We start from the raw sequence: 14,348 nt of genomic DNA on the forward strand, positions 1-14,348 counted from the left end.
GTATGTATCTTGTATGAAAATTGATGAGGCCAGCCGGAGTGCAGAGTATATATGTGTGCGAAGGCTCCAGTAGAGCAATGCATTCTTAAACCTTATCTGAAGCCAATTTAGATGAAGTTCCCTTTTCCAAGCCCTTTTGAGTACCTGGTCCATTTTTCAAAAATGAGGAATCCAATGGCACCTTAAAGACTAGCCCATTTATTTGGGCATCAACTTTTGTAGATAAAACCACTTCATCAGATGCATTGGAGTGAAAATTACAGAGGCAGGGTGGTATATATTAGTATATCAAAAAAAGGGAGTAACTTATCAAGTGTAGGATTGCTGTTAAATATGCCAATGGAGTCACGGTGGATGTGGCTCCCTTTCAGCAGCTGATGGGGAGGTGAGAATACCAACACAGAGAAAATTACCTTTGTAGTGAGAGAACCATTCGAAATCCGGATTCAGTCCTAATTTGATCTGTTCTTGTAGTCCATTCTTGTTAAACCCTAGGTTTACCTGAAAGAGGCAGAAGAATTCAACTTCTTGTTTGTGGATTGGTGGTTTGTGAGAGGAATCTACTGCAGTGAAGAGTTCTGTATACTATTTTCTAAGGATGTTAAATTGCATTTAATCAGCTAATCAAGTAGTCGATGGAATTTCTATCGACTACTCAATTAGTTGAGAAGGGGAGAAACTGTAGAGCCACAGTAGGGTTAGCTCCTTACCCTAGAAGCTAACCCTGCTTGCAGCTCTGCCTTTTAAATGTAGTAAGAGCCACCTGGCTCTTACCTCATTTAAAAGACAGAGGTGCAGCGGAGGACCAGATGTGAGCTGGGACAGCTGAGTCCTGGCTTGTGCCCTGTGTCCCACTGTACCTCTGTCTCCTCTGCTCCCCCATGGAGACGGTGCTGGGTGGAACCAGCTTTTAAGCCAGCTCCCCCCAGCACTGGCTCCTGCTTCTCCTGATTCCTCCCTCCCATGCCCCCCCTTCCCCCTCCGGGGAGAGAAGCGACTCTTTGAGTAGTGACTCGTCTATCTAATGAGCCTAAGCTTATCGGGTAGTCACCTACTTGACTAGTCGCTTACATCCCTACTATTTACCTCCATTGGTCGACTGTGTCTTCATATACATCAAATCAGCATAAGTAAAACATCTGTCTGATATCTTGCTAGGTTTCCCCAATGTCCCAAGTTCTGCTTCATAGCTTTGAGTCGCTGTTTGCTCTTTAGAAAGGCAGAAGGATGGCATGCTGGGAAATTGATGTGCTGACTCAGAATTATTTTGCTTTTTGAAGTGACTTAAAATAAAACAGGAGGGAGAATGTATTTCCAGAACTGTTCCCTGAGCTGTTACAAAGCCATTGTGCTGCTTTTCCTGTGCATTGCCATGAGCTTCAACCAAATTGCTATTTGAATGGAAAGCACCTAGCTTTTTGTCATCCACTTTGTCCTTCATTTTTGCAGCAGTCCTGTGTAAACTGTGGTCGGGAAGCAATGAATGAGTGCACTGGATGCCATAAAGTCAATTACTGCTCAACTTTCTGCCAGCGGAAGGTAATGGATTCTTTATAAGACACAGATGCCACTGTCTAAAGGCAATCAGCATATCTGGCGAAACAGGTGCATGGATATACTGAATACCCCCAGATAAGCAAGGTAAAGAGGTCTGGCCAGCATATTAGTATGAGTGAGTTATTTTCTAATCTGAGTCTACAGATTGCAGACCTGATAAATCCCTGGCTGCTGCTCACAGTGTCACTCAGGATTACGCCATGACTGAGAACATAACGGGCTGCCTATAAGAGTGTGGTCTTTCTTCTTCTTAGACTTTTTCCAGCATTTTTAGGTCATTTGTGTTTTTTCTGCTTATCATCCCCAAGGGCCTGTTGCATCTTGTGAGTTTGTCAGTCACATTTTTTTTAAAAGCAAACATGCAACTGGGACGTTTGTCCCCCTGTAGGCAGTCTGCCTGCATGTTCTGGGGCTGAGCTGTGGTGATTTTGAAGTCACCAGCAGAGAGCAGGCCGGGGCAGTCTACCAAGCGGCCCTGCCAGTCAGAGAGAAGCCACAGAAGAAAGGGGGAAAACGAGACCATTTTCAGTGAACAATACAGATCTGTTTATGTGCATCACTTGTCTGTATCACAGAAACTGAACATTGCTTTGAAAAGAGATTAAGCGTAGTTAAGTGTGACATCCCTCCTCAGGCAGTCCCTAAAGAACAAGGAAATAAGTTAATTGTCCCCTAATGCGCACACAACACATTTCCCTTGACTCCACGTTGTCATTAGGAACCTCCTTCAAAAACCAGTTGATAAAGGAAAAATACCCACACAGCATGTTAGTCTTCCCTATGGAGTAACACACAAGTTTCATTGCACCATTGTGTGTGCCCCAAGTGAACATGGCAGGCATGACCTGTGCCCATGTGTCAATAACACAGTCTTTGATGTTGCTGCCACCCTGCTGTTTGGAATATTAGGAACAGGTTTTCTCAGTTTTGCAGCTCACCAGGTCAAAGTAAATGGCCATGGTAAAATGCAAATCGAGGTAAGGCCCAGAACGGGCCCTGACCCTCTCACCAAGTGAGATGGTGGGAGCATGAAGCTGTGGCGACTTGCCTTTTTCTGATTGATCAAATTTGTGTTTATTTTTACCCTAAACAGGGCTTTGTTGTGCCAAGTGTGGGAAGTGTGTCCCACAGTGGCGTGCTAGTGAAGGCCAGTTTCACTCCATCAGGGGTGGTGAACCAAAGGGGAGAAGTCTGAATCTCTGGGAGTTAGCAACATGGGGAGGTAGATTTGAGGTGACTCTGGACTGGAAGAGCTGCCAGGCATAGCGAGGCTGGGGCAAGTCTAGATAAGACCTGAATGTCTGTAGGCTGGCTGCTGGCATCTGGGCTCTGAGTCCTAGCAGCATCACACTGAGGCATTCAAGGTGATGGGGCAGATGGAGCTAGAACCCTGCCCTGGTCTGAGTGATTCCCAGAATGTCACAGAGGCTCAGATTAAGATTTAATGTAAACCTTCCCTTGGCTCTTCCTGCTTTGGGAACAGCTTTCCAGAATACATTGTTCTACATTGTTACTGAGACCATAGGTAGCTTGAGATCTCTGCCTTTGGTGATAACATACATACACGGATTGGGGCAGAGTTTAAGCAAACCAAGGAGTTACTCACAATTTCCCAAGAGGGAAAAATGAATTTGAAAGTTGAGGTGGTACTGTATGACTTTTAAACCAACTTTTGTTCTTTTTTTGTGCTGTATATTCCTTACTTTCTGCTCGCTGGGGCATTCTGTACCTATTTCTTGCCTGAATTTAAAGGGGAACCAAAAATTTTGTTTAGCCAAAGTTATGTTCTTGGAGCGTGTCCTAATTCAGTCCTGTTGGTTGAAGCCAAATGCAGTGAGAATAAATAATCATTTATTTAATACTAAACAAATTAATGCTCTTCTCGTAACTTGTAAGCCACAGTTTGATGTGAATAGTAATTACTGCTGCAGTTCCATTTAGAATGCAAGTGGTACAATAGTCAGAAAATGACTGAACATTTGCAAAATGCTGTTAAAATCTAAAAAGGACATTTTCCGGAGAGTCCCAGGGCAGCAGTGTCACGCATCATTTTTTTACTAGTCAATGCAAGCGCCTGTTCCAGGCACCTGGCATGCTGCTAATGCTGTACAAATAATGCAGGACATCCAGTTGTTGGTAGCTGCAACCCCAAACTCTGTCTTCTCTAGATGGCCTATATTAGACTAGTTCATTTATGATCTTCATCCTTCCCCTGCTGGTCTGTGGTCCCATCATATCTTTTGAGTTAAGTAGGTCTAGATTTGGTTAGTATTTGAATATGAGACCAGCAGGTGAAAGAGGATATTACTAGAAAGGGATACAGGAAAACCTCGTTATTGGCAGAATTGCTATTCGCCGTTCCGCATATTCGCAGGGGTCTCCTGGCCTGGCCTGCAGGAGGAGTGGTGGAGGCTGGGACCTGTGGGGGAACTCGCCATGGCTCCTGGCAGCTGCAGTGAGTTCCCTGCGGGGGGCTGTGGCTCCCAGTATTCATGAATTTTGCCATTCGCGGTGGTGGCAGGAATGCATCCACTGCGAATGGTGACAGTTTCCTGTACTGGCCAAGACCAACTTTCCCCTGTTTGTACTGAAACAGTGCCCCAGCACAATGCTAGAAACCTGTTGTTTTTCAGATGAAATTTACATCCAAGGTCCTCGCCATTTTATGATCGTTAAAACTCCTGTTGTATTTTTCACCGGAGTGTGGTAGCCCTTTGGTGTCCTAAGTAAACTCCAGTTAGGGGAATTGACCTTCTGCCTTTCATTCCCTTTGTGATTTCAGTCAGATACTTCATTCCTTATGTTCTCTCCTAAATTGGTATGATTTTTCTGTGCACTGTTAAGAAACTGCTGCATTTCACTCCAGTGTCAGGGAAGTGGTTCCTTAATGTGGTTTATAAAGCCTGACAAATGTGTAGTGATTCTTTAAGGAAACAGACATACTATAAAAATAAGTGTTCCCAAGTCCTTATCTGGTGGTGCTGCTATTGGCTTTCACAAGATCATACAGAGTATGTCTACATAGCAAAAAAGATTCACAGAGGTTAGTCTCAGGGTCCAGGTCAGCTGATCTGTGCTTGCAGAGTAGATGCTCTGGCTGGAGCCCAGGCTCCGAAGCCCAAGTTAGTTGACCTGTGCACAGAGGGTCACAGCAACAAGTTTGGCACTGAGGTGTGTTTTTGATCTTTAGATATACCCACCGTCTTCTGACACTGTCTCTCTTCAAGTTCTCTCTGCATGCTCCTTTGCAGGATTGGAAAGATCACCAGCACATGTGTGGTCAGTCAGCCACAGTCACGGTGCAAGCGGATGAGGTGCATGTCACAGACAGCGTCATGGAGAAAGTTGCAGTCTGAAAAATCTACGTCGCTGAAGTCCTAGATAAGAAGGGAAGGTGCTTGGCTGGATCAGCAAGCTGGATGGGAGCTCATGTTGTTGGTTATCTAGGATCTGAACTCTTCCCATCAGTGAGCTCGTCTTCCAAAGATGCTTGAGCACCTTTCTGCAGGCCTACTTGAAATCTTAGCAAAGCAGACACTAAGGATACATTATCTGGGAAAGATAACTAGACTTGCTGATCAGGAGGCCACCCCCACTTAAGGAACTTTGGACTATAAAGTAAAACTTGCAAGATTTTGTAATGCACAGCAGAGGGGTTTCAGTGTTAGAGCCATCTCTTCTGAGGGCCGTCTACAGTGGTTGGAATGAAAGTTAAGATGTGCCAGTGTTCCATTCCACCCCATGCTACCCTACCTCTCATGTGAAACAATAAATGTTCCTTCATTTGTTTAATTTAATTTTCTTTAAAAACATATATCATAAAACTGTGTTCTGTCAATAGAAGCCCCTTTTTCTAATTCATTTCTCCCCCAGGGCTAAGTTTTACATATTGGAAATTCTGCACTTGTATATAAACAGAAGATGTCATGTCATTAAACAAAATACAGTGAAATCATGAAAGCGTGTTACTGTAATATTCCTTTTACACCAAGAGTGTTTGCCGGAGCACTGTTAAACAGAAAGCATGGACCTGATTGCTCAGCACAGTCAGGTGAAGCAACACAACACTGTTTTTGAGCTGCCTTTTTGTGATAACCATCTTGCCAAAATTGGATCTACCTGAGCCAAAGTAAGAGTATAAAATGGTTTCTTTCCTGGCATTCGCATATTGATGGTGGAACTTCTCTGCAGCTATTGAAACAAAATGCTGACAGTTGAAGTAAATGCCTACAAAAAGGGCTAATTTAGCTAAATAGGCATAGCAAGGCAAATTAACAGGTAACTTAGGGTATGTCTGCACCTGCACCCTCTTTCGAGAGAGGGATACAAATGCAGCTGAGTGAAATTGCAAATGAAGCACGGATTTGAATTTCCCGTGCTTCATTTGCATATTCGCATTATGGCGCTATTTTGAAAAAAGAAACGCTGTCTAGATGCGGTTATTTTGAAAGAAAACCCTTCTTCTGAAATAACCCTTATTCCTCCTACAATGAGGTTTATTTCAGAAGAAGGGTTTTCTTTTGAAATAATTGTGTCTAGACAGCGTTTCTTTTTTCGAAATAGCGCCATAATGCGAATATGCAAATGTAGTGTGGGAAATTCAAATCCGTGCTTCATTTCCAATTTCGCTCAGCTGCATTTGCATCCCTCTCTCGAAAGAAGGTGCAAGTGTAGACATACCCTGAGACTTATCAGGCGAGGTATCCTCAAATACACTGAACCTGGGGCTTGCCACTGACCTGTAAGAAAAACTTCCTCCATGCTTTCTTTGACCCAGGCAAGAAATCTACTGACGTGCCTTCCTCATTGTTTCTGTTCACTCAACATGAACTCACCATGGGACTGATATCCTGACTTAAAATTAAGCACAGTCCCAATCAGTAGACTGACAAATGGACAGAAGTTAAGGGATGGTTCGGTGAAATTCCAGGACCTCTTATGCAGAAGGTCAGACTAGATGATCAGAATGGTCTCTTCTGGCCTTAGAATCAATGAAACCTAATGTTATTGTAATAGTAAACCAGAGTTTGCTTTAAGAAGGGGGAAACTGGTTTGCAATCTCAGGTTAGACTCCTGTACTGCTGGTATCACACATGGTCCCTCTCCAGTAAGATTGCTTCTGCTAATAACAGTCTCTTGTCTGGAGTTCCAGCTGGAACCAAGAAAAACGGGATGGTTTGGAGGATAGTTTTGATAGAACATGAAGCCTTTTCCCCTAGGAGGAGGATTGAAATCTAGCACAGGTTGGTGGCAATAATTATCAGTCACTGTCTGTGTGTAATTGATCTTAATTGAGAACATATTAGGGAAAAGAGAAATATTCTGTGTCTTCTCATTGGTAATTTGAGTGTGTTCGAAGTGGCTCAGCTTGTTCCTTTTCCTGACTTAAGTGAAGTACTTGTTTCCCATTCTTCTTGGTTGGGTTAGGAAATGCTAGAAGGCAAAACTTTTTTGAGCTACTTTTGAATTCACCAGAAGCAAAGTTGTGGCTGTAAGTTAATAAAGCTCTTGATCGAGGTATAGCTTGTTCTGCCAGAATAAGGCAAAATGCAACTGCGCATCTCCACAGACTCTCACACCAGAACATAGAGAGGGGCCTTAGATAACAGGTAGATTAGCTTGGAAATAGCACCTCTGAGTGTTAATATTGCAGACTAGACACACCCATTGCTTTTAGACTTGAAATAACTATTTTCATGGCTTTTTTTGTTTTTTTGTTATCCTCATATTCATTATCTTGTTAAGAGACTTTATTCACCATCAGAGAGAGAAAGAGAGAGAAATAGTTCCATACTGGTACTGTTGGAGGAACAGAGCAAAAAATGTAAATTTGACGTACTGGTAACTTGTAACTAAAGATCCTGTGGCATTCTCTATTAAGAGCCCTGCTGTTCCCCAGATAGTCCACTCAGAAAATTACTGCTTGATTTGGTTGGTTGGTTAGTTTTTGGCAGCAATTAAAACGTTGCTAAAAATGTCTGATCAAAACATTTGAATCAGTTCTAACGGTAGTCAAAAAACCCAACAGCTTTCAGTAAAAGGACTTGTTTGTTTGCTTGTTTGTTTAAGTTTTGGGGGAGGAAATTGACAAAACAAATTTTCTACAAAATATATTGTCAAAAACTGACCATTGGGATCAGCTCTAATAATTTATATTCTTTCCCTAAGTTTCTTCTACAGCTTAATTTGGAAGTGTTGTTTTTCTGCATTTCCTATGCTAAGCTATTGCTACATGAAATGAATCAAAAGGGAGACTCAGGGTTTTAAGTAGGGCAGAAATGATGTCTGGTTTTTTACTGTCTAGTCTTCTAAAATGCTTTGGCATCCTTAATACTTTGTATGTATCTGTATAAAAGCAGCTATTGGGCCTTAGCTTAGCTTTCCTTAACTTAATAAGGCTGTTTTATGAATAAAGGACTATAGCAATAGTGACGCGCTAATAGTTCCCATTTCAAGGCATATAAGTAACATAATAAATTATTGAGCAAAGAGCAGTCTGTGTTAGTAAATCATAAAAGTAGCTTACGTGAGCTGCAGATTGTTGCATTTCAGTTAGTCACCTCAATTCCCATGAATTACTTTTGTAAGTCTTGGCCATAAAATATTGGAAATGTCCTCAACATGGTCCAAGCTGGATAATTCAAAAATAGCTTTTTCCATGTTAGCTTAACTATCGTGTTGTGTAGTTTTTGAGATATTTAAAATAGTGAGTTTCTGAAAATGTGCCTTGTTTTCTTAATGTTAACTCTGTATAAGTGCAGAGCTCATCTCCCTGGCTAGCAATCAGTTCTTGAAAATGGTTTCTCCTTGCATTCCTTATTTCAACTGAAACCTTTTTATAACCTAAGCGTGACAGATGTGCAACAAGGCAAAAATAAAAGTGGTTCTGCTTTGCCCAAACACAAAATATCAGCAGGCTCTCATTCGGGTCTGTTATTATGGTATAAGTCTGGAGTAACTCCATGGACTTCCATTAAGATTATATTCTTGATATATAGTGTTATAACTGAGTGGGCTTTGGTCCCTGTTCATAGCTATGTCAACTCCATGATTGATTTCTAGCTCTTCATTGTTTGGTTGCTTATCTGTTGAGTATTTCAGATGATTTAATAATATCTTGCATGTGTAGAACCTTCCCTGCAAGAATTTCTAAGCTCTCTGAAAATGTGAATTCGACTGAACTGATCAAGGTATTGTCCCTGTTTTATAGATGGGGAAACTGAGGCACAGGCTGTGTGACTTGCCCAACTAACATCATGTATTAGTGGTGAAGCCATAAATAGAATTCAGTGGTGAAATCAGGGCCCTGATAAAATCAGTGGCAAAACTCCCATTGACTCCTGTTTTGTCTCACCCTCAGTCCCCTGCTCTAACTAACGACTTGACCCCACTGTCTCCTTTGTTTATTGGCAAAATATTTTCATATCCCCCAATTCCGGTTCCAGTTTCCTGCCTTTGCCTGCCAGACTTCCCGCAGCTCTGAGTTTCTTATTTGCAAAAGTGTCAGGAAGCACCAGGCCCACATCTTATCTAAGCACAGTGGGAAATACAGCCCGTGAGATGCTAAACATTGTCTGGAACGCTTGTGGCATGGAATGAAGTCCTCCCTGCTGGGATGTTGGGGGGCGGCATAGTTGGATTATCTCAGCCACTAGAAATTATCTGCCCGCAAAGACACCTGCCATTTTGGGGAAGCTGAAAAGGGCACAATAGTGTTGCTCAAATCACAGATAGAAAATCTTACCACCGCCCCCCCCCCCACCCCACCCCCGGCATGCAAGTAATGCCTGCTGTACCTCTGCCCAGCCTCAGGCAGTGAGGAGGTTAATTTTGGTAATCAGGGTACCATCCCATGACAAAGCAGGCTAAACTTGCCCCTGGCAGAAGATAATAGAGCAGCATTCGGGCTGGAATTGGCCTACTGTGACTTAGGAAGCAACCGACTGACATGGCCCTTCAGGCCACAGTCCAAGTACTTTTGGGCCCTGCCTGGGGAGCCCTGTATTGGAAACGTGGATACATCCTTTAGTTACCAGTGCTAGGGCGAAGTGGGGAAGACTACCCTGGGATTCTGGCCTTGCTGAGGAACGTGGGGCACTAGGGAGCCGGTCGAGGCCGACTCAGAGACACCATGTAGGAGAAGGCAGAAAAATGAGTTGCAGCCTGTTGAGAATGCTAGAGCAGGCTCTGCCCAGTGCCGTGTTCCCCTCTCCCAGTGCAAATGCAGCAGCTGCAACGGAGGCCACCAGCTGATCAGTGTGCCTTGGGGAGTGCAACATGCTGCCCCCAACAAGGTGCCATGCTAGCTGCTGCAGCTGTTTGAAGGGAGCAGAAGGCTTCTCTCTCCCAACCCTATTGCAGTAGGGGAGCCCACTCCCAGGACCACCACCTGCCAGTGCTACTGAGAGGAAGAGGAGCCGTCTCCGTGAGGTACAGAGTTGGGGAAAGCCTCTTGGTCAAGGTGAAACAAAATACAGGTCTATGTAGCACTTTAAAGACTAACAAGATGGTTTATTAGATGATGAGCTTTCGTGGGCCAGACCCACTTCCTCAGATCAAATAGTGGAAGAAAATAGTCACAGCCATATATACCAAAGGATACAATTAAAAAAAAATGAACACATATGAAAAGGACAAATCACATTACAGAACAGAGGGGGGGTGCAGGGGGGGGGGAAAGGAAGGTAAATGCCTGTGAGTTAATGATATTAGAGGTGGGGAAGGGAAGATGTCTGTGAGTTAATGGTATTAGAGGTGATAATTAGGGAAGCTATCTTTGTAATGGGTAAGGTAGTTGGGGTCTTTGTTCATGCCCCCGAGAGTGTCGAATTTTAGCATGAATGCCAGTTCAGAGGATTCCCTTTCAAGTGCAGATTTGAATGTCTTCTGAAGTAGGATGCATGTGATTAGGTCATTGAGACAGTGTCCTTTCTGGTTGAAATGGCAAGAAACTGTTTTTTCTTTGTTATCCTGTCTGATATCTGTTTTGTGGGCATTGATCCTTTGGTGAAGTGTCTGAGATGTTTGTCCAATGTACATAGCAGACGGACACTTTGGCACATGATAGCATAGATTATATTTCTGGATGTGCAGGAATATGTGTTCTTGATCTTATAACTCACTTGGTTAGGCCCAATAATGGTATCAGCAGAGTGAATATGTGGACAAAGCTGGCAGCGGGGTTTGTTGCAAGGGAAAGTACCAGGGTTGGTATTAGTGTGGTATGTCCTGTGGTTGTTGGTAAGAATCATCTTGAGGTTAGGTGGTTGTCTATAGGAGACTATGGGTCTGTCTCCCAGAGCTTCTTGGAGTTTAGTGTCCTGTTCCAGTATAGGCTGTAATTTATTGATAATGTGTTGGACAGGTTTAAGTTGGGAGCTGTAGGTGATGACAAGTGGTGTTCTATTGTTGGTTTTCTTGGGTCTGTCTTGTAGTAGATGGTTTCTAGGTATTTGTTTGGCTCTTTCAGTTTGCTTTTTTATTTCTCCGGGTGGGTAGTTGAGGTTTATAAATGCTTGGTAGAGATCCTGAAGTTTCTGGTCTCTGTCAGTGGGATTAGAGCAGATGTGGTTGTATTGAAGGGCTTGGCTATAGATGATGGATCGTATGGTGTGTGCTGGATGGGAGCTGGAAGCATGTAGGTAACTGTATGGGTCAGTGGGTTTTCTGTAGAGGGTGGTGTCTTGGTCAAGGGGTATTGGCCAGGGAGGGGATGGAAGCATTTCTAGATATGGGGGTGGGGGATTCGATGAACTTTTGGAGTGGACAGAGAAGGTCTTAGCCAGGGAAGGTTACATCCCTCGGGAAGCTGGTGGTGGCAGATCCTAGGGTGGAAGGGACTCGAACCCTCCGCCAGCTTCCTGCTTAGTCACCACCAGTTTCTCCAGCCCTGTGTTCCAAGGGTGCCATCTCTGTCCCTTGGCCCCTTTGTTCTTCCTGCCTTCCAAAGGTGCCAGCTCCATCCTTCGGGAAGCTGGTGGTGGCAGACTCCTGGGTGGGCAGGAACCCTTAGCCAGGGAAGGTTACATGCCTCCCTGGCTGGGGAGGGGGCTGGGGTCTCTACCCATTCCTCACTATGGAAGATGATGGCTGTTGTCTCTTCAAACCCAGCAAAGACAACCTATTCCCAGAGCTACTTTTCCATTAGGGCTAGGGAAACAGGCCCAGGGATGGGAGGGGAGGAGCTGATTTCCAGCTAGTGCTCTGCATTGCAAATGTGATGTTTTTCAGTCTGCCGCTCCCTGGGTATAGCTCACAGCTTGCGACTGCAGAGTCAGAGCTGTTCTGCTCACTTTTAAAAAAGTGAGCTGCAAAAACAAGGAAATAGTCTTGTGCCCTTCTTATGCTGCTCTAGGATGGAAAATCAAGCCCAAAAGAGTTTATTTTAGTGAAATCAAAACAAGTTTTTACAGTAGAAAATGATCCCATGTGAAAGAGGAATTCTCGGCAAACGTCCCCATTGATGGGAACTTCATACTACCCCGTAGTCAGCTGAATCAGAGCTAGCGTGGGTGAGTATACACGAGGCTTTCTACATACTGAGTTAAACTTGGGGAGCTTGTTAATTCCTGTCAGATTGATGGGCTAGCTCTTGGAAGGGTTACTGCTGTTACTGAGACTAAAACTTGAATGCCTATTTAAGGCCCAATGCCTAATTAACACTCTCAGAAAGGGAAGCCTGCATTAGGGCTCCCAGTCCCTTCCATTAACGTGTGAATCTGCCCAATGAATCTCCAAGACCCTCCAGCAAAAACGGAGACCACCAGATGTGCCAGTCCTAATATTTATAGTGTGGAAAAACACTTTTCAGGGACTAACGGTGTTGGAATAAGCCTCGAGTAATCTGGTACAAAAATGAGGGCTGGTTTCTTGCTGAGCCTGGCGCTCTTTGCAAAGACGACAGCTAATTGGAAAGGAGCGTTGGCTACCCTGCAAATTGGCTTTCTTCATTTACCGCTCTTGTCAGTTTGTCAGGAAACATCAGCGTCCCTTTCATCAGCGAGTTTGCCTAGTATTTCACAAGCTCGTTAGCAAGAATGGAACTGTTGAAAATCCAGCAACTAGTGTTCAGGGAAAAATAAACATCTGGATCCTAATGAAACTCAAAGTAATTAACAGCTGCACATGCAGTCATCTGAAGGCTGTGGTACTGTCTGTGGCAGGGCGATGCTCCATCTCTCAGCAGAGCCTTTGTATTTTGTTTGTTCTCTCTTTTATGTCATTTTCTTTTCAGTGCCATAATCCTAATGCTCTGCATTTATAATCACCACACACACACGTGCGCGTGCGCGCCCCCCTCAAGAGCTAACAAGGATTCTCCCTTCACAGCTAGAAAAGTCAGGCGTAGGTAACTGAACACCACTGAAAAGTGGGTCACAATATCTGAAGCGCCTATTGATTGCAAATGACTCCACACCTCTGACAAATCAGGCCACGATAAGAGGCAGCTCAGTGTAAATCAGTGGCAGAGCTGGGATTAGAATTTACTTCTTCCTGGCTCTTAACCTTGCACTCTGCTTGCTAAGTCACAGCTCACTGACACGGCAGGAGGGGGGTTACGTTGAATCTCAGGCTGCTCTTTTCCCTGTTTTTAAATACATCCTTAACTCCTGTCAGAAAACATGAGTGATACTGGCAGAGCAGGTGCCAGCTCTTGCCAGACTTACTGAGTCCTGATACCCAGGTCGGATGACCGATTTGCACATCAGGACCGCTACGGACTTCTATCAGAGTTTCCCTCAGGATAGCCGGACCGTCTTGCCCGTTACGTTGGGGAGGTGGAGCATGAGCGTGAGTCCTGATGTATGCATGCTGGAAATCAGCCCGTTTCACCTGTGTTAGTCTGGCTCAGATGGGGATTGGCTGTGTGACTGTGTATTCAGACGTTGGTAGGCTTGTACGGTGCTGTGTGCATTAATCTCACTTATAATATCATCTCGTGCTATGAGGCAGGGGGTTTTCAAAGTTGGGTGGGGCAGGCTGTGAGACGCTTTGTTTGTCCAGCCACCCATAGGCACGGAGCCTCGCCGCTCCCATTGGCTGCGGTTTACCCTTTCCAGCCAAGGGGAGCCTCAGGAAGCGGCATAGGCCGGGCTGCTGCTTCCCACAGCTCCCCTTGGCTGGAAGCAGCAAACCACAGCCAATGGGAGCTGCAGGGCTCCGTGCCTATGGATGCTTAGATAAATAAAGCATCTCGCAGCCTGCCAGCAGCTTACCTGGGTGAGCCCATTACCCAACTTTGAAACCCCCCTGCTATAAGGTAATATTTAAGTTTCTGCTTTGTAACTATAAAAAATGTTTGCTCTGAAATTGTGAACCCAGTCAGCAGGTATTGAAGGCCTATCAACTGAACGGGCCAGTGTTAATTGCTCCTTCGTGCTTACGAAGCGTCTGTGTGCAAAAGGCAAATTCAAATAGCTGCCACAGAAAATTTTCCTTTCTCTTTTTGCTGTTCTGAGTCTTACAGGGCTGGAGCTACAAGATCTCTAGTCAACCTGGCTTAGCCCCAAAAGACATGCAAAGATGACAGATTAATACAACTCTCTCATAGAGTAATTCATTTGTGTGCATCTATATGTTTGCATGCTTTATTCTTGTAATAACTCATGTCTTAGGACAAAGCATTAGTTTATTACAGCATTGGCTACAGGTATAGTCTTTGGTTTGAGATCTGAGTGACTGGTCCTTTGGGCCTGGGAGTAACCTATATTGTGATCTTTGCCATAGAGCAACTGCCTGTTACTAATGCCAACTTGCCTGGGTTTCAAAATAGCTTGGCAAACAGAAGGGCT

The 14,348-nt window shown here is 44.3% G+C and overlaps 1 protein-coding gene across 6 annotated transcripts in view; it reads left to right on the top strand.

Moving 5' to 3' along the window:
- DEAF1 (DEAF1 transcription factor) overlaps positions 1-5,892 on the top strand; it is a 44,755-nt gene extending 38,863 nt beyond the window's left edge. Inside the window, exons 12-14 of one of the 6 annotated variants that reach the window (XM_075928249.1) lie at positions 1,450-1,539; positions 1,946-2,038; positions 4,785-5,885. In XM_075928249.1, the coding sequence (XP_075784364.1) occupies positions 1,450-1,539; positions 1,946-2,038; positions 4,785-4,913 (312 nt within the window). In that variant the 3' untranslated portion in view covers positions 4,914-5,885. Of the gene's footprint in view, positions 1-1,449; positions 1,642-1,945; positions 2,039-4,784 lie in introns of all 6 variants that reach the window. The other 5 variants (XR_012903684.1, XR_012903683.1, XM_075928247.1 and 2 more) reach the window with 5 other exon arrangements.
- Positions 5,893-14,348: the final 8,456 nt, after the last annotated feature.

This window comes from Pelodiscus sinensis, chromosome 4 (genome assembly GCF_049634645.1).
Source record: "Pelodiscus sinensis isolate JC-2024 chromosome 4, ASM4963464v1, whole genome shotgun sequence".
Classification (NCBI taxonomy): domain Eukaryota; kingdom Metazoa; phylum Chordata; order Testudines; family Trionychidae; genus Pelodiscus; species Pelodiscus sinensis.